The sequence below is a fragment of the Nymphaea colorata genome, chromosome 9, assembly GCF_008831285.2.
Source record: "Nymphaea colorata isolate Beijing-Zhang1983 chromosome 9, ASM883128v2, whole genome shotgun sequence".
Lineage (NCBI taxonomy): Eukaryota > Viridiplantae > Streptophyta > Magnoliopsida > Nymphaeales > Nymphaeaceae > Nymphaea > Nymphaea colorata.
The window spans coordinates 24,575,833-24,596,288 of record NC_045146.1 but is presented as its reverse complement, the minus strand read 5'-3'; the positions used below and the strand labels follow the sequence as shown (position 1 = coordinate 24,596,288).

The following is a 20,456-nucleotide window of genomic DNA, read 5'->3' as shown; positions in this document are numbered from 1 at the left end:
AAATCGATCAGTTTTGATTCGAAATTTAAATTTGGATCCAAATGTAACTTTTCCTCATTTGTATTTCAAATCCCATTCAAATTCGATCCGAGCATGCACACCGAGGAGGCAGTTGGACGACATGGAGAAGGAAGTGTGGAGCCCACCTCGCTTGGAAGGGAACACGGCTGTGGGCCCCGCAACCATCTGACCCCATGGTCCCCTCCACAGATTAAAAGTCCCTGGGCCCCGCTCCAAATTAGGCCCGACCCGCTCGTGGGACCCACCCTGCGGCCCCACACCGGGCAACCGAAGCCTCGCTCGCTTCGCTGGGGTCCAAGGTCGGTAATTTCTAGATCCCTCTGAGGGTTCTTTCGTAATTGAATCACGTTCTCATGCCTCTGAACTCGCCCCCCGTCAGCTGGCTCAAGCGTGCGGGGCCTTCTTCTCACGTGCGTACAGGAACTGGCAGTGCGAGAAAAATTAAAATGAGAGAGACGGAGAGGAAAAAGAAACAGCAGCAGCAGGAGAGGGGGAGGGAGAGCGGGAGCGACAGAGAGGGAGGGAGAGCTAGGGTTTCGCCATAGCGGAACCTGGAGGAACTCGAGATCTGGAGGAACTCGTGATCTCGATCGTGGAGCTTAGGGTTTCGTAATAAGACTGGAGGAACCTTGGCGGTTCCCCGTGCCCCGCCCCTGCTTTTCTTGATTGTGACGAGGTTCCTTTCTCTCTCTCTCCCCCTCTGGGGTTTTGTCTTTAAGAAATTCTGGTTCTCTTGGTTTTCGGTGATTTCCTGTAGTGCATGATGTTGATGATGTGGAGTAGGTTGGTTCTCTCTGCGTGCGGGGTTTTCCCTTCCCATTCTTCTTTGAGGGTTTTGAGTGGGCGCGCTCCTGTTGGTAGAGCTTGATTTCCCTTTTCTTCAACAAAGCCGTTTTTCTTACGGGGAGTAACGCTCCTTGCAATTAGATTTCACGGCCTCTTCTGATCGATCGGCCGTTGTGGTGTTGCTCTTCGGATCACTGGAAATCGACATCATTTCTGGGGATCTGTTTTTGCGACCATGCGTTTCTAAGTTCGGCGGCGTTTCTGGAGACGAATCCTTTTGATGGGATTGAGATCGTGATTGGTGGCTACCATCGGTGATGGGCTCAATTTAATGTTGGTGAAAATATTTCTTTCCGTGTGTTGATCATCGACTATTTGTGAACCTCTTTCTTGTTTCTGATACTCTTTTGATCGTACAAGTTCGCCTTGTGAAGGACGAGTTTCCTAACTGGTGGTATTTCCGATGCACTAAGATCGTGGTCTCACTTGCTTTCACGTTTCCGGATGTCCGTGGTGCTGATATGCTTCAAGACACATTATTTATGGTCTTCAAGCGACTTTGAGCAGTTTCGAATATACATGCTTTCAGATATATGTCTGTCCGTGCCTTTTCAAGGATTTTGTCTGGATTTACATGATGTATCCCGTGGAAAGCTTGCTTTTCGCTTGAGCTTTGTTTGGGGAGGCTGTGGAGCAAATTAGAGGACGCAGGAAGATATCTTTTCCAAAAAATCCATTGCCCCTATGCTATAATTGATTATCATAAACATTACCTTAGATTTCCAAGTAACTGTCCGAGTGATGCATAAGAGGAGCCTCAAGATTGAAAGGCATCAGCTGCACAGGTTGCTAGTCTGTCCGACTGTGTTCTGCTGTTGTAGTAGATTAAGTTGAGCTAGGGAGACCGTTATCTATCCTTTGCTTCACACTACAATATAAGCCTCGACTGAAGAGAGAATCGTCAATGGTCTGGCAGGGTACAAATACTACATGATTGAATGTCCTATTGCTTATAAACAGATAATTGACCGAACCTCTTAGGATGACTTGCTAAATATTTTCTTGGCTGCTGAATATCCATGTGTGAGCCTGCTCGTTTCTGGACCAAATTGTAAACCCGTTATAATGCACTTCTGTTCATGTTAAACTGAGTAGTCATAATGTCACCTGTTTCTGCAACCTCCTGCATATTCTAGAACTCACCTCATGTCCAACCATGTAATGAAATAATTTGGTCGAACTTGCCTTGATCATCAGCTGGTTGATGTTGCCTGCTTACCTTTTTGCTGTTCCCTAGTAGGTGCTTCCTGGGTGGTGAACTTGACCTATAGGGCAGCTGATGCAGCACTTGGATTGAATCAGCAGGGGGTAGAAAGATTAGGTTTTGCCTGGCCTGCTGACTTTTGAGTGGATGGGATCAGGAAGAGGGGATGAACCATCTGCTTTGTAGTTATGATTGAGCTGGTTGCTCATGGTATATTTTCTGCAAAGTGAAATAAGCTTAACTTTTTATGCTAAGTTTGTTCATACAACAAGCAGAAGGTTCTTGTGTTACTGATATTGTGCATGTTATGCTTCTGTCTTGTTATGCTCCTTTGAGTATATAACACATGCTTGGGTGCATCTGTCTCCTGTACCAGAAGCTAGATTCTTGCTCTAAATAGCAAACTGATTGAGCACATTTGCACTGCTGTCTTTAGAATGTGCTATAAGGATAATTCAATGTGATTTTAGCACGTCATTGCAGGAAGAATAGAACCCTTGTAAACTATTAAAGTCTTGGAGGTTTGGCTGAAGATGTATGATGGAGTTGCAACATTTACTGTGAATATCAGTTTTCTAATTCTAATAACTTGTATTATTTTAATAGTCATCCCATCATGTTGGGTTTGGGAAGTATAGGGAACCCCAGGATATTATTGAAATTACTTAAACTGCAAAATATTTGGTAATGTTGTCCTTTAGGATTTCATGTGAGTTCCGCTTCTTGCTAGGATCATTTGCATGCTTTACTGGCCTAGAAGAGAAAATGGGATCCAACATTATGGTTACAATCGTTCCCTGCTAGGAGAACTATTGGAGTAGTAGCTAAGGATTTTCTGCTGCTTCCATTAATGGATTGAATGGATAGTTCATGCTCACCTCTCAAAAGACACTACAAAGGATGATCTGATTGTACCTACGTGTAGTGCTTCTGTTGGTTGACTTAGCAGATCTTCCTTCTTGGGGTCTATAGGATTGTCAGATTGACTTATCTGGTAAAAGATGCAAAAGGGTGGCTTGCTTCTGGAGAAACATACCTGAGGAATCTGGGATGCAGCAGTATTCCTAATTACATCCTATTCATGTGCTATTTGTGCAGGCAGGTGTGGTTCTGCTTGCACATATGCATTTGTTCATTTTAGATGCTCAAACAACCTTGTCCTTTTCTGATACCCATGTTGACGCATTTCATCCTAGGCTTAGGATACCCATGATTTTTTTGGTGTTCTAACCCAACAATTACAACTTATTGCTGAAATGTCATTCCTAAAAAGTTGTGGTATGTTGAGTGGCAGCAAAAATGGGTTAGGTACCAATAGAGTTGGCTTCATCTTCTCAAGACATCAAGTATACACATGTAGGTCATATTCACGACAGGATTGGATGTTGGTTGGAGTTGTTTAATTAAACTTGCACTGGGATGTCGAGTTAGCCTATGGACTATGGAAGGTTTTGCGTGGTGAAGCCAGGTAGGTGCAGAAAGCTTTATCAAATCCCTTTTGTTCCTTTTTTTGCCTGTGTGTATTCAGATGTCTTAAATTGCATTTGCTTCTTCTTCTTTTCGGTGTTGCTGTTTTCTTCTTTTCATCTATTATATATGTACTCCCATCATAGCATCATTAACCTTCGGCCCTTCATAGTGTCAGTCTTTTGGCAATTTGTCTAGTGGCTGCACTTGTTACTTAGTTATTACAAGTTGTGTTATGACTAAGTGGCTGATTGTCCAATCAGCTTCATCTTAGTGGTTCTATCGCTGCCATCTGTGCACTCTCATTCTCTTTCCAGAATGGCATTGCTCAATGAATCCACCACAATTGACTCCACAAAGTAGAAAGTTATGGTAATGAATAATATGTGTCTACATTTCCTGTAAATGTTACTGTTATTGATCAAGCCATGTTCTGCAGTGCAGAGTCTTTCTGCAGTGCAGAGTCTCAAAGAATAGACATGATGTATCGGTTTGCAGTCATGTAGCAGTAATAGGAAAGTAGGTAGATCAACAAAGTTCAAGGTTTGCAATTTTTTGACAAAAAATGGAACTGGACACAGCCATTGGGTGATAAAATGAGTAAGACACAAAATGACCATGATTGAAGAAAATGTGAAACAAATTTATTGAAGAAATAGTGAAAGAGAAAAACTTGCCTTAGTAGACTTTTTCTTAATTTAGACTATTCAAAGTGCTATCACTATCATATTGAAGTGATAATATTTGTTTATTTTCTTGTTGCAGATAATGTGGACAGAACTTTGTATCATCATCAGTTTTTCTCTATTAATTTGTGCACCTAGCCAACGGAAGCAAGTTAGAAGTTGATGGTGAATGTTATCCTATGAAGTTGATTATTAAGGAAAGAAGCATCTAGCTAGGGTGGACAGCCATTATGACGCTGGAGGACTTCTTTACATTGACTGAGATGAAGGATGGGCTGTCAAGCCTGGGTAGGGTTGAAGAGCTAGTTTCAGGTATGAAAAAGGAGAAGAACTGTGCAATAAAGAACTTTGGTGATGCAGCCAGGCAATGGTCGACTGTTGCAGCTATCTTAGCAGCTACTGACAATGCAGATTGTCTTGATCATTTTGTCCGGTTGGAAGGTCTCTGTTTTCTTGATCAGTGGCTTCAGGAAGCACAGAAATATAATGGTGATGCAAGGAATGATGGATCAGAAGAAGCAATTAGTGCATTACTAGGAGCCCTGGAGAAACTACCGATAAACAGAGAAAGGTCAGCTGGAAGTGGCATAGGAATTACAGTCAAACACCTCTTTGGGCATAAGAGCATGGAGATCCAGAAAAGAGCAAGAAATTTATTGGAAGGCTGGACTCAGGTGAAAGAAACAAGTAAAAAGTCTGATGTAGGAAAAGACGGTGGAGGCCATGAAATTGAGCGCAAGCATTCAACTGAAACCAAGCTTATTGTGTATGGTGGGTCCTTGAAGACTGCAGTTCCTAGTGCCTTTCCTCCAAAAGGTACCTCCAGTGATAGATGTTCGGATACTCTTGATAGTGGGAGCTCACAGGTAAAGGTTGCAAACTTGGATATGTTCCAGAATAAATCTATCAGTGATGCGAACCGGTCATCCAGTCAAGCTGGGGTAAAAGCAAATGGATATTGTGCTATGGTGCATAAGGTGGATGCTGTAGCAGGTGCCTCAGTTGCTTTATCAGTGGAAGGATCTGCTTCTGCTAGTTCATGTGTTTCTTTGACTGCAAGAGAACGTTCTGATAACAAGGCTTCCACGGTTTCAGAGCCAGATGTTGGTAATGGTTCTTTAAAAGAAAGGACAGAATCTGTAATCAGTGGTAGGGAAGGATCCTCATGTAAGTCCTCGGTGACTGTGAGCCTAGAAAAGGAAGAGAAGTCAGTTTCCAACACATCTGTCTTCCCTTCACACATTGGCTACCCAAAGGGAATTGATGAGGCAACTTTATCCTGTAAATCAGATGCTAATGATTGTAATACTAGTCCTAGAAAATCTTCTGTGGTTCTTGGTAAAGATGGTACACATGAGCTCCATTCAAGGAACAAGACAATGAGCATGGTGGATCCAAAGCCTGAAGGTCAAATAGGTTATGTGAATTCAGTTGTGTGTTCCAGTGGAGTTGCGGGCACTTTGAACAAGTTTGAGGGTCCAGAAGTTTTTCCCAGGGATGGTGATAGCTTTATGAAGGCTAGCCATGAAAAAGGGTCTCGTATTGAGGCAAACGTAAAGATAAAGGCCGATGAGAGCGCTTTTGCCACTACAAGTCATAAAATGCTTTTAGCAAAGGGATATCAGAAGAATGTCAGAGATCCAGAAAAGAAGCTTTCAGAAACGAGGTTAGGCTGTGGGACTGATGATGAAATTCTAGAATGTGCACGACAAGTAGTTAAGGACCTGGAGAAAGAAGTGGGAATTTATGTAGAGCCTCTTCATAGCTCTCATGATGGGGACAACGGGAATAACATTCTTGTGAAGCCAACTCTTCCTGAGTCTAATATTCATGCGCCTGAGGAACCTCCATCTGATCTTCCCATCCAAAGGAATGAGCAACTGGCTGAGGTTAGCTCTTCTGATGTAGGACAGGCCCCGCAAGAGGCTCAAAACTTAGAGCAGGGGAAAGACACTCAGATACATGAACAGGATTCTTCTCAATCAAAGCCAGCTTCTCAAGAACTGGGCTCTGTTGTGCCTAGATGTGGTTTTGATTTGAATGAGGATGTTCTGATGGTAGAAGATGATCGCCCAAAAGCTGCCCACACTAATCATCCGATCAAAGTAATTGCTGCTTCAAAGGGAGTTGCAGGTTTGCCCGTCACCCCACTTCATTTTGAAGGAGAGCTTGGTTGGAAGGGAACAGCAGCAACCAGTGCATTCCGTCCAGCTTCTCCTCGAAAAATTGTTGAAGTAGAGAAGGCTGATGCAAGCACCCACACTGCAAAGCAGTCTCAAAATGTTCTAAAAATTGATCTGAATGTAGCGGATGGTGATCTTGATGTAACCAATCTTCCACCATCAGGAAAACAGATTCCGTTCACATCTAATCGTCATCCTGGTGATTCCTCCACTGAAGTGAACTCCAAACGAGTAGAGAGGTTAAATCTGGATCTTAATCGTGTCGATGATGATGACGGATGCCAATACCAGTCCTCTGATTGGAGAATCGACCGGAATTTGCCCCAGCAGCAAAATGGACCACATTTTCCTTCTCCAGCTTCGTCGTCATCATCGTCTAGGCAATCCGCCATGAGAAACATCGACCTGAATGACAACCCAACTTTCTTGGATCCATGCAGCTATGATCAACAGAAGATTGATAAGTTCCCTTTTCAACCTTTAAAATCTTTTGCAGACAGAAAATTGGATGACCCTGTTGTTTCCATTATGGGTTCAAGAATGGATGTGGAAAGAAAGGATTTCCCCAGCCCTGCCCAACCATTTTTTGTTTCTGGGCAAGGGGGTCCCCTTTCATCTTTAGCAGCAACCTCAGGAAGAGTTGTTGGAGAAGCCCCAAGGTCCACACTGGCTTACACCACAGCTCAGCTGCCTTTTGCATACAATGGACTTGCAGTCGGTCCTGCCATGTCTCTCTCTTCGGCAGTTTACACTCCAGGTCATCTCCCTTACATGGTTGACACTCGGGGTGCGACAGTTATACCCCAGATTCTGGCCCCCCCTGTACCTTCAGCATTCTCAAGGCCCCCCTTCTTTATGAGTGTTACAAGCACACCTTCTGGTATGAACGGTGTTGGGGTTATGCGTCCAAGCCTAGACCTAAATTCAGGTATGTCACTGGCAGATAGTGACAAGAGGGAGGGGGTTTCAAGGCCTGTATTTATCCATGGCCATGGTCCATTGATAGATGAAACGGGGAAGACAACAGGACTGCAGGTTGCTGGTTCTGGCCCCACCCTAAAGCGCAAGGAGCCAGAATGTGGGTGGGAGCCTTATCCCGTTGGTTTCAAGCAATTAGCACCTTGGCATGCATGATATTGATGCCCTTGAATTTTCATGTCTTTCTTCATACATATTCTGCTCTCTTCAGGGAATTTTGTCTGTTATTTGTGCTTCAAGGACAGGGATAAAGAGTGAAATGTTGCTGTCAGTGATGGGGGACCATGTTAACCGTATAATAAGGCAAGATGTGAATGTAATGCGATTGCTTATGATTTTGTTCATGAATGTCTTTTGTAGCCGGGTGAAGCTGAGTTCCTCTTATCTGTATATGTAATACCATATAATATTATTTTTAACACGCAATGAATTGCACCCTAGATGAACATCCGTGTTCCACTTTCAGTTCAAGGTTTTGCGGGTGCACATGCTTGTACGTGTAGCACCATCTGCAGGCCACCATGTGCATCATCCATACCTTACGTACATCTGACCAGAATCGCACGTAGTATCAATCAGGCTACGGTGCTTCTGCTCTGCATCTAAAGGACGAGAGAGAGGGAGGGAGAGATGCGGATGCGAGAATTGTTCTGTCAGAACTCCAAGGTTAGTTTTAGTTAAAAAATGGTGTGGCGACGGGGTGAAGGTCCTAAACTGAGTTTTGGGCTTCCCATTGGCCATTGACGATGATCACCCATAAAACGATCCTAGAGGCGCGGATCCTTGTCTCAGCACTCTTGAGATCTAAAATTCTCCATGCACTCAGGCGATAAACAGCTCCCGTGAATCCAATACCTGTCGCTAACGACTTCAAAGGAAAATATTGGTGGACATATGAGAGGCAAAGTAATCAAAGTACTTATTTTGCTGTGTTAATTTAACATAATTTAATAAGTTTCTCGGTTTCACTTCCAATCGTAAGGTATGCTGGGAGTTGGTTTTATTGGCCAAAGAACAACGAAAGGGGGATGCTGAGCATCGAACAAGGCTTAACGGGGTAGCAAAGAAACAAACTGCTAACACTAGCAGCACAAAACAAAAAAAGGAGGCTGAGGAAGAAATCCTTCCAAGACGAGGAAAACATCTTGGGCGACTTGCACCTCAAACACCAAACAGACACTCAAGAGGGCTACTGTTGGCCTTTCTAACATGTGTCATTCTCCCATCTTTGACCGCATAGCTGTTGAAAATAGATCCAGCTGAAGCTGTCGGCGATGAAGACAGTAGACTGATGCGGTGGATGTTACCTCTAATTGCCTCCCATTGCACAGAAATCTTCCTCCTCCCTTTGATCATGCTAGTGAGACGCTTTCTCCATCTAAGGTCGTTGATGATGACTTCTTTTCTACCATGGGATACCTGATGGAATAAAAGCCTTCAGTTTAAAAGGCCAAGCTCATTACTATCTTGGGCATCTCCTTCTTACAATTTGAAGGTCTGTACATGTGGTTATGGCGCTGGATCGCAGACCTTCAAATTGAAAGAAGATAAAAGGTTCTGCATTTCTTGGCATAGTCTGGCAAGTGATTTCACTAAAACGAGGAGCTAGAAGTATGATGATTTGTATTAGCTTTTAGAGAAATGAAAGTAAGCCGAACTCGGTGGCGTAGCCATTGGTCGCAGCAGTAAAGCAGATAGATATTCATGCCATGAGACCTCTGCATTTAAGTTAAATAGGCAGTGTTTAGGTCCCAACGGTTGTTGTCCATGCAAAGATGCATGCATGCCTGATGCATCTGGATTCAAGATCTTTTTCAACTGGTAGGTGGACTATAAATAGAGATAATGGGTAGGAGGATCCCAGGCCATGGAAAAGATAGAAGGCATCTCGCTCTGACTTATCATTCTTGAGAGAAACAATGTCTGCCTTCGTCAGAAGACGGTTTGGAGTAATTCAGTTATGTCCATAGAGAGAGGCAACGGACTTGGAATTTCTTCCGACCACCAAATTTTATTACCTGAACATCATGAAAAAGTTCAGAACACCATGAAAAAGTTCAGACAACAAATCACATGGTTTTTATCCACGGACTTCAACTTGTCACCCTTCACATTCGACCTTCTGATCGTTGCCCTCTGGTGATTATTCTTCTCGGCTGGCTTTACAAACCATCCTCAGAAATACGCACCTACACAGGCTCAAGTGATTCTCTATTCACGTCCGGAGCTATGTAAGAGCCTCGACTGCAGCCATGAGTGTTGCGGTCACCTAGGTGTGAGAAAATCATATAATCTTCCAAACAACACTTTCCTGCAAGAGTGTAAAAACTCTCTACCGTCCACTTTGAGAACATGCATTGCCCCGCGCTTGCATTGTGAATTGTAGGACGGGAAGGATAATTAGATTTACATGTATATGGAAAAGTTAATGCTGTCATGTGTCAAATAGTTGTTGGATGTTTAAATTTTAAAATTCATTACCAAAAAACCACAAATCGCTGCTAAAACCACTATAAACCATAATTGTATCATAAACTATGGCTAATAGCCTAATACCACTTAGTTGCTGTAGTAACAAATTTTAACCATTTGGCAACATTCCCGACACGGCAGCCTTAGACTTCCCCTATATTCTCATCTTTTAAGCTAAAACCTTTAACAAATTGCCTGCTTGAAAAGTTGTCAGTACCGGAACTATTTTGGGGAGCTGAGATATCAATCTGGGACCAGCATTCAAGAGACGGGGAAGAAGGCTGAGGTTCGTAGGTAGGAAAAGTTGGCTGCTTCTGCGCTTCACCCATATTCCACATCTCTCTGCAAATTCCTTGGTAGCTGTTTAGTTTAGCTAACCAGCTATTGCCGATAGCCTTTTGACAAAGGACAGGCCTGTCTCTAGATCAACTTTCAATTGCTTGGCTTCTTCGTTTCCTTTTGCAAAGTAGAAGTCTGGAATTGTGACAAGAAGATCAGCAGCAATCAGTATGTGACGTTTACAAAAATTCTCAGTACAAAAATACATTCACCCCCTTTCAACGTACGAAGCATCTCATGAGCTCTCTCTCTCACTCTCTCCCCTTGTAGAGGTCCTTTCAATTCAAATTCTGGCATAATGGTTCATCACTAAAACGAATGATCAAAAGCTTCCGGATCCCTTTGGAAATGTGAATTGCCCTTGAGAGGCATTCCTTCTCACCAAAATAAGTCACCGCCGCACGTCTTGATTTCATGAACTTAGCTGCACCATCGAATGCTTTTGGTCAACTAAATATTTTCCAGAAATCTCATACCAAGATGAAGAGTAAGCAACTTCATTGAATACCTACCCAAAACGAAATGTATCATCTAGAAAGAAGGATAAAAGCAAGGATATTTTCTGTCCCTTGCCAAAACGAGCAACTAGGCCAATATAAATCTTGAGTTTCCTTTTAAAATATAAAAATCTAGAATTGTTTTTACGACAAAAAAATGGCAGGGTATCGAGCATCTAACCTTACGAATTTTAATATGTTGTTTTACAAAATGATCCGCCTTCGATATCGTTGACATTGACATCGTAAGCAAATTAAAGCCCAGTCTTTCCTTATCTTCAACTGCCCGTTGCTTGCTCATGACAAATGTTCTTCAATATTGCGACCCCGTTGTCGTTCCAAGAGAACTTCTTCACAATATTATCCAAGATTTTCTCACAATAAGTGTTTCTGACGCTCACAATTTTGGGCAGAGATGAATGCACCAGCAGCTTACGAATGTCTAATTAAAATTTGGAACAGTCCATAAATGGCTTACTGTCAAGCAAATACCTCCCAACTAAAGTACCATCCTTAATTATGAAATATAAATCATGATTAATTACTATAGAATGGTTACTTACCATCACATAGTTATCCTATCATTTCTATATGATCAATTAAATATTAGATATTGGTTTGTTATGAACTTAGTCAACTGATCAAAGTCTATGAGTCGGACTCATTTTCTCAATCATGACCTCTTTTTCTCCCAATTGTCCACAAGGACACAGAATATACTTAGGTAGTTTTTTGTAACATCAAATCTCAAATTGGATGTTACTGCTTTAAAAGGTGTAGCATTTAAGGGATCTCACTAGCAAAAATCTCAAATCTATCTATATGTAGAAAACCATGGATTTGAGAGCCAATGGTTTTTTTTTTTTGTGGGGATCTGAGCTCCTGGTGGCCTTGGATAACCGTGGATCTGAAATCTGCAGTTGGAAAAAGTGAGAAAATAAATGATGAAGTGGAAGGAAATCTTACCAATAATTGAGATCGCTAATGAGGTTGCCTTCGTTAAACAACGGTGAACAGTAGACTTGCGGCGCGGCGTAGATTGATAAGTGGTTTCATCCAGAGATCATACAATTTTTTGTGGTTATCTGGCCATATATCGCCGAAGCTCATGTACAGGTCCTCTCCATAATGAGCCAGGGCGCATGCTCATGTACAGGTCCCTCTCCATAATGAGCCAGGGCCCAATAGATGGCGTTGTCTTAAGTATCATCTAGCTAGGATGACACAGATTCCGGCTATATTGGCTTGTATGTGTTGATATTTCAATAAAATAACATTATAACGTTCTTATTGGAAAATGACCGACACGTGAAAACAATATCAGCTGATATTTTAATAAAGTTATATATATATATTATATATATTGGACACGGATTTCTCCAGCCGTCCGAATGGTCTGACCCTTCACACATGCAAGGACGAATATATATACATATCTCTTTCTGAAAGAGCCCAGCATGTGCCCACTGGTGTTAGCCAGTGTGGCGCATAATTTTTAACTCAGATGCTTTGATAGAAACCGATATTTACAACATCGATTTAGTTGATAAAAGAGCTTCAGAACGGCCACCAAATATGAGAATTTTCTTAATACGCCAAACGACCAAAGATCATCAACAAATTGAAGATCTTCACCCATTCATTCAAACATAAGCTGGGTTCTCGATTCAAACAAACACACCCAAGTCATGAAATTGGAACCTTGCCATGTGATTCGTGTATTTAATCACTCCACAGATAAAATAATCACTCACAGATCATCGCGCACACGAACGCATTCAAACGCAGCAGTGCATTTTAATAAACTATCCGCACACCGATTGGCTGCATTGAGACAAAGGGCGGGAAGAAACGGCAAGCTTTGAAGAACGGGGGATCTGTCCGGCGCCGTTCTCTGAGGAAAGATCAGAGGGAGTCTTCGAAATACGCAATCTCTGCAGAAGCGAAAATGCTATTCTCTCTCTCTCTCTCCCCACGAGGAGGTGGACCCGTTCTGTCCCCAACAATTCATTAACTGGGCTCATATGGACGCTTCCCTCTCCCTTCCTCCTCATCTTCCACTCCCAATAATTCGACCGTTACCATCTGTTCCCCCTCTGCTTCTACTGCTCCTACAGTCGTCTCACTCTCTGCTGCTGCTGTCAAGCAAGAATTGTTTAAAAGAAAGAGAAGAGATAGTCGTTACTGTGGGAGAGAAGCCGGTGCTCTTTTCGAAGTACAATGGCGGGGACCGAGGAGCAATTTTTTAATTCCATGCCCAATATGTACGTTGAGGAACAGTGGAGTCCGATCCCCTCTGTCTCTGTGGGATCTTTGGCCACTGTGGACAGAGTCAAAGAATGTCATGGGCTCCATGTGGATTTTTGCCAGTTTCTACAACGCAAGTCTCGAAGATCCAACTGCTGAAGTTAAAAACCACATTAATTAAGACCAGTTCTTTAGCATCATAAACCACATTCATTGTAAGTAAACAGTTTTATGAATCCATGTGTCTAACAATCTTTTAAGTTCCCAAAAATTAAAATAAGCCGACTGCCCAATGTTGTCAAATGGCTAAATATTTAAAACGCATTGCTGAAAGCACCATGAACCATCACCAAAATCACCATGAACAATCACTGCCTAATGCTCATAAAGGGTAGTGCTTTTAGTTGCCGTTTTTAAATATCTAATCATCCAGCAACATCCATCCAGTAGTTAGCTGATTTGAATTCTTCCTTAAGTTCTTAACTGCTATCTAACTACTTCGAATCAGAACATATGAACTACTTAATGTGTCAGACCAGGCCAAGGTTTTAATGGCTTGAGATTTGAACCTCAAACCAAGCCTGGGTAATTCTGAATCTTTGCTCAAGCATTGTTTTGTTTTGTCTGTTACAGTCGAAAACATACCACCCACCCGTAATAGCTGAAAATGGATATACACAACTCACAAGCTATTGCAGAGGGTAAGGAAAAAGAATAAAACTCGCAATGGATTTGATTTCGTGCTAGAATTTGTCAAACTAGAGCAGGTAAAAGGCATGTGCATCTCAGAAAGATTGAATATGCCAACGGTCCATAACGGAGAGGACGGCCGGGTATTTGGAAAACTTGAAAGGTGGATGGTCAAAATTGAAAAACGGAGGAGAATCATTTTTATGGATAACGACTATTTTGCGCACTTGTCCGTTGCTAGCTTTCAATGAATTTACAATAGATTTTCAGACAGAGCCCAATTAGTGAAGAACCTCAAGAAAAGTAGGATTGGGTATCAAATAATAATGTGTGAACGTCGTTCTTGTCATGCTTTTTTGCGGCATTGCAGAACGAAAGCGAGATCAAGAAAGCGATGGATGCGTAAATTTTTCTTTTTGTTTGTCCCGGAATAAAGGTTTCAGGAAAAAAAAAATCTCGGCCTTGCTGGATGTTTCGACTTCTGGGTGTATATATTTTTTTTCCGGAAAAAAAAGAGAAGGCATTAGCTTAAACAATGTTGTGGAAGGGAAAAAGATTAGTCCAGTAATGGCCTCTGTTTTAATCTGGTGTTGGCACAAGCTAACTTTTCTAACATGGTTAATGAGTCATCATCCAAACATGCCCATTATTAAATGGAGTTTCTTTAGCTTTTCTCTATCCAACCAACCAAGCAAAATGCCCGTGAAGTGCCAACGTTTGGCAAGGTCTGCATCATGATCCTCGTGAACCTGAACTGGGTTCACTCATCGAGTCCAGTTCAAGTGCACCTGGGACCAACCAATCGTTTCGTGGTCGGTGGGATGCCGACGAGATTGACGGAGGGATTTCAGGAGCTGGTGTGGACCAAACCGAAGTCAGCTGTGCAGTGTCTCGTCCGTTCTCCATCCCTTCTAGGGCGTGTTTGAAATACACCACTACTTACTTCCCGTCGCATCCCTCAAAACGGGGAGTGGTTTTTGGCGAACTCTCGACCATGTTTGTGTCTTCTCTCCACCGTCCGAGAACGTTACGCCCTCAATCAAAAGGAGTTGGACCATGACATGACAAAGGGTAAATTAACACGAACACGAAGAATCAGGACAAGCTCACATGGCTTTTCCAAACGGGGACTGAAAAAATCAAAGGTGGGGTCGCCTAAATATCTAGTTGTCGCGGTGCTGCCCATCTTTTTTTATTCTTCAAATTGGGGAACCTCATCAATCAATCAATCAATCAAACATTGATGAGCTAGCTCTCTTGTGGACACCTCACTATACGCTGCTGCGTAGGTAGGAGGAAGGCTTGCCTGCCCACCACACGAAACAACAAAACACAGTCTAGGACACTAAATACATAGACCTTTTGTCATATACACCTCTTTCTTTATACACCGTAAGAATTATCGTGACAAGACGGTGTTCCGCCCTAGTTGAGTAGTAGTAAGTCTTGGAGACGATCGACGGCAGGGTAATCTTCGTTCCCTAACTAAAAGTAGAACATCATTAGTCGATGACGCATCATCCTTCCCAAATATTCAACTCAAGCCACTGATCAATCTGGAACCCAAAAAGGCATGCTATGTTCCGATAAACAAAAAGAGAAGAAAACAAAAACAGTAAGACGGTTTACATTCTCGTGACTTCCGCTCCTCAACACCTATATTTTCAGTTTAGTACACAAGTTTTTCCATTATCGATAGAAGATAAGTAGCACCAACCCACCCTGTGTGCCCCTCCCCTCGAGAAAAACAACACTTCTTCCAAGAGGCAAAGAAGAAAAAAAGGGAAGACATCTCTTTTCTCAATTTCACACACACCAGATTTTTATAACCACGATTTTACACGCAGTGCAAGCACGCATACACCTACACACACACACAAGCCTTGTCTCTCGGAAGGAAGAAAGGGGACGCGGACCCCACGGTACCATCCCTGTCGTCAAGCCACGGGCTCCCACACCTCCTCCCTCCGTCAGTTAGTGTCTGCTACCAACGAAATGGTACTTACTACTAACTGGGTCGAGCACGCACCAGCAGCACACGCGCGTTCCGTTCCTTCCCTACACGCAAGCCTAGGGGCGTTAGTTTTAGAAGGGCTGCATCCTGGACACGACGATGGGGCTCCGGACGACGTGCACCCCGCCGTCCGACCACGTCACGTAGCCGAAGACCGTGTCCGACTCGCCCGGGGAGAGGTTCGGGCGGTTCGCTGTCACCAAGACGGTGTAACTCAGCTTCTGGTTGACGGCCGTGAACGCGAGCTTCGCCGGCTGGACGGAGACGGTGACGCCCTTGCCGTTGTCCGAGAGACTGACCCTCGCGGAGTAGACAGACGTCGCGGGGCCGACGTTGGTGACGGTGCGGACGAAGGTCTTGGTGGCGGAGGGAGAGCGGGAGACGTCGAGCACCGCGGCGAAGGACGGGTAGTTGAGGTCCTCCGGCTGGTGCTGCCGGGCGGGGCAGCTCACTGGGGTCTTGGTGATCACCTGGATCGTCCTGGGTCCGTACCCGATGGAGCAGAGGAAGCCCACGTAGTCCTGGGTCCCGATGTCGTAGACCAGCCCGGGATCCAACGCCCTGGAGAGGTCCACGTGGCCCGCTCCGAAATCGTATGGCGTCGAGGCCTTCCTCCCCGACTCGTCGGTGAGGGACTGGAGCCGGTTGTTCTGGATACGAGCCGTGGTCATCAGAGCGGATCGGATCGCGGCGGGGCTCCAGTTCGGGTGCAGGCCCTTCAGCAGCGCGGCTGCCCCCGCGACGTGCGGGCAGGCCATGGAGGTGCCCGAGAGGATGTTGAACTCCGTCCGGCGGTCGTCGCCCGAGAGGCCGGTGGGACCGATGGCGTCGGACCAGGCGGCGAGGATGTTGACGCCCGGAGCGATGAGATCCGGCTTGAGGATCTCGGGCGTCTGCCCGTTGGGGCCGCGGGCGGAGAAGGAGGCGACGACCGGCGCGGGCTTCACCCCGAGAATCGTCCCGCCGAAGGAGAGCGTGGCGGTGGGGTTGGGAGTCGACGCGACGTAAGACTTGATGGCGTCTCCCTCCTGTGACCCCACCGTGCACGCCGGAAGGACGTGGGCGTCTCCGACGAGGCCCTCGCCGTTGGCAATCCCGTTGGCGAGTATCATTCCGACGCCCCCGGCCTTCTTGACGACAAGACCCTTCGCCACGCGAGGATTGTTTCCCCGGTCGCACAGCACGATCTTTCCACGCACGGCATTGGGATCGAGGGAATCTTCCATACAGAGCGACGCAGAGAGGCCGCCATTGCTGCCCGGGTAGACGACAGGGTACATGCTCCCGGACAGGGGCTTGCCCGAGTACAGCGACACACCGGAGAACGTCCGACCGTCCCCGAGCTTGACCTCAGCGGGGAAGTTCCGATCGATCGTCCCGGCCCCGACGGTGGTGATCCAAGGGGCGAGGTTCGTGACCGACATTCCGGTCGGACCTTCATTCCCGGCGGAGGAGGCGACAAAGACGCCCTTGGAAGCGGCCGCGAACGAGCCGAGGGCGATGCAGTCGAGGTAGTAAGGAACAGAGCCGCCACCAATGGAAACGGATATCACATCAACTCCGTCGGCAACAGCTCGATCGAACGCCGCGAGGATATCAGAGTCGAAGCACCCCGACTTCCAGCAGACCTTATAGACGGCCAGGCGAGACTTAGGGGCAACGCCCTTGGCGACTCCGGACGCATAGCCGGACATATTAGCCTGAAAAACATAGCGTCCTGCCGCAGTCGACGCCGTATGCGAACCATGACCATCGGAGTCTCTGGGGGACCGGAACTCCGCAGTCTGGTTGAGTGTTCCAGCGGTGGCCTCGTACCCCTTGGAGAAGAACCGCGCACCGATGACCTTCCGGTTGCAGTTCGCCGCCGTAAAGCCCTGGCCCTCCTCGCACGCGCCGCGCCACCGAGCCGGCACCGGACCAAGATTGAAGTCGGAGAAAGAGCGGCGCTCCGGCCAGATCCCGGTGTCGAGCACTCCTATTATCACATCGGAGCCATAGTCGGACTCGGACCACAGGCCGTGCTGGTTGCGCAGGCCGAGAAACTGCGGCGATCGGGTGGTGTGGAGGCTCCGAGGCTGGTCCTCAAAGGAAGCCAGCACGGAGGGGTGGTCCCTCAAAGCGGCCGCCTCCTCGTCAGAAACGGAAGCTGAGAAACCGTGAACGACGGTGTCATAGACATGGAGGAGGCGGGTAGGGTCGGAGACTGCGGAGGCATACCAGAGGCTATGAGTCGGGAAAACGGAGGGCTTGGACTCGTGGTCTACCACGAAGATGAAGGTTTTCCGGCCGGCACCGGAAGCTAAAGCGCCGGCGATACAGAGGAAGAGGGCGAGGAGAAGCGGGAGAGGGGACATGGCCGGCGGTGGCGGAAGTGGGAGCAGAAGCAGAGGATTTATACAGGAGAGTGTGAGAGAGCAGCAGCAGTGTGAAATTTTGGGGGTGAAGAGTAAAGTTGGCTGCGAGTGTGGACCCCACAGTCAAGCCCTAGTTTCACGGAAGACCATTTTCCCTCCCTCGCTCGCTTCGCTTCGTAAAAATGTTAAATAATTCTTAGGCGTCTTCGGATCTAAGAAATAAATCAGGTATTATTTGATGCTGGTCGGTCCGGGAAATGGAATCGGCCGAATCGTTTCGGTGAGGGCCAATAGGATCGGTTTTCTCCCAAGGGATCGGTCTCATCGAGAGACTGAATCGGCTTCGGAGAAAAAAACTTGTGAGTAAAGTGAAGGACAGTAAGACACAACATCTTTAAGTTATTGATATAAATGCTTTAATGAAGAGAGCCGACCCCAAGCAGTTAATAAAAAAAATTGCCAGCATCATCGATGATAAGAAGATAGATTTGTATCCCTTTCTTGGAAAGCATGTTTAAACATGGGCCAACTTTACCACCAAGAAAGCTTTTAGATGTAGAAATTCGAATCCCTTGGTTATTTTTAGAAAGCCCACAGGACAACTTTATTGCTTTGCTACTATGCTGATAGATTTTGTTCAAAGATTCTTTGAATCAATTAATCTCAATGTTATTTTTGCTATAAAATAGTGCCGCCTTCATTCATATCCCAATCAATTTTACTTCATTTCGTTCAAGTGCTGCCATCAACTTTTCTGCCATCAAGTTCAGAAGCCCATCTTCTACCCAAATCCAGAATTGGATAAAATATTTGGATTTTAATTCATGTGAACAGAAAGTCATGTCGTATCGGAATCCAGTCATTAAAACCGCAACTTTATTGCATGCCATCCAAAAAATTTGACTTGGGATGACAATTCTGATACATCGCATTCATGTCGAAATATAAGTAATTTCTCACACAAATTTGTTCAGATATTGATGTAAATTTTGCAAACAGAATAAAAAACCCGGAAACACGCAAACGGAAGTGCGGAGTAGCGGATGAACTAAATGCTTAAACATTTAATTTAATGAAGAAAAGCCAAGCAACGAAAATTTTTACCAGATGCTTTTTCTACCCGCAACATCACTACATGGTTTCATTTATATCAGGGAGGGAGAGCCAAAGGAGACCGGTCCATGCAGCGGATGATTGCCACCTGGCACCTCCAACGATCCTGATTTGCTCGGCCCAGTAATAAATCTGCATCATTTCTTGTTGGCAGTAGCAACTGCAGCTGCTCCATGTTAGAAGCATAATTGATGAGACTCTCTCTCTCTCTCTCTCTTCATTTCAAAGCCAAGAAAAAGCAAAAAAAAACTTCCTCCACCATTTGTGCTCCAATCTGCAACTTCCTGTGCCGTGTCCAACGGAACGGAGTATGTTGGTCCGCATTGTGAATGGGCCTCACCTAGTAGGCCTGCCTGCCTGGTTTAAGCCTAAGTAGGATTTTTTTGGTCGGGATGGTTTTATGGTACACCATTCAATTTAAGTATTGCGCATACCATCATTTACAATTTAAAAGATGTATCGTCAATGCGACGATCATACCAACCACCTATGCATATCATTCCTCGATACTACTAAAATTACAAAGAAAAACAAAAAATTTAAAAAGCATAATAAAATTAGCCCCTAAACTCCGGTTGCATGAAGCTCGATGACCTCAATCCATGTTCGACTTAAAAGTAGTTCAAAAATTCAACACTGTGGCAAACGACGCATGCTTAGTTATGAGACTTTGAACCAGATGTGAATCTAATATTAAACAGTGGAAATAAGAAATTTTCCATTTGGAGCAAGAGTGAGTTTCTTATTGTTCATTGAAGCATGCTTGATGATAATAATTGATACAAGTGGTGGCCCTTCGTCTCCATCTTTATTAGAAAGAAAAGTTCTTAATCATTCATGCCTTTCTCTTTTAATTTCTGCGTGTTCGTGGGGTATCGCCCGCCCGTGACTTTGAGGCTGGAAAGTGTTCTATGTAATGAGTTTTACTTCTTTGACTAGACTGTCCCTTCTGTCCTTCAGCTAGAACCTTAACTTTGCTTCTCCTTTTACTTTTTCCAAAATTTAAGAGAAAAATTATATGTTAAGTTTAGGAGATTGAACTGTTTGGTCTAATAAAATTAGGTTCTATGTTCACAACCCTAAAATATAAAACCACAATTAATGAAACTTTTATTAGAACAGGAATGAAATTGAAACAAACGCAGGTAGTCGGCAGGCACGTGCATAGAAGGCGTATCAATTGGTCGATTGCCATGAATACTACTTTCCTAGACTGTAAAAGCTAGGATCGTGACAATCAAGTTGAATGGTTGTACCTCACTCAGGCCCCGATGCATCCCATAACTCAGAGGTAGAGGGAATTGTTTTCGGGGGAGGGAAGGAGGCGGTGGACCATTTTGGGTCT

At 44.8% G+C, this 20,456-nt stretch overlaps 2 protein-coding genes across 2 annotated transcripts; one reads left to right on the top strand and one right to left on the bottom strand.

Moving 5' to 3' along the window:
* Nucleotides 1-481: 481 nt before the first annotated feature.
* On the top strand, nt 482-7,831 carry LOC116260360 (uncharacterized). The gene is made up of 2 exons (XM_031638653.2): nt 482-697; nt 4,304-7,831. Exon 2 carries the CDS (start codon nt 4,455-4,457, stop codon nt 7,539-7,541), a length of 3,087 nt encoding a protein of 1,028 aa, XP_031494513.1. The 5' UTR covers nt 482-697; nt 4,304-4,454; the 3' UTR covers nt 7,542-7,831.
* A 7,574-nt stretch (nt 7,832-15,405) lies between these two features.
* Nucleotides 15,406-18,050, bottom strand: LOC116260758 (subtilisin-like protease SBT1.6). Its single transcript, XM_031639225.2, has one exon. It carries the CDS (start codon nt 17,996-17,998, stop codon nt 15,716-15,718), a length of 2,283 nt encoding a protein of 760 aa, XP_031495085.1. The 5' UTR covers nt 17,999-18,050; the 3' UTR covers nt 15,406-15,715.
* Nucleotides 18,051-20,456: the final 2,406 nt, after the last annotated feature.

Coding starts and splice junctions, on each gene's coding strand:
- LOC116260360 (XM_031638653.2), top strand. CDS start 4,455: ATGACGCTGGAGGACTTCTTTACATTGACTGAGATGAAGGATGGGCTG.
- LOC116260758 (XM_031639225.2), bottom strand. CDS start 17,998: ATGTCCCCTCTCCCGCTTCTCCTCGCCCTCTTCCTCTGTATCGCCGGC.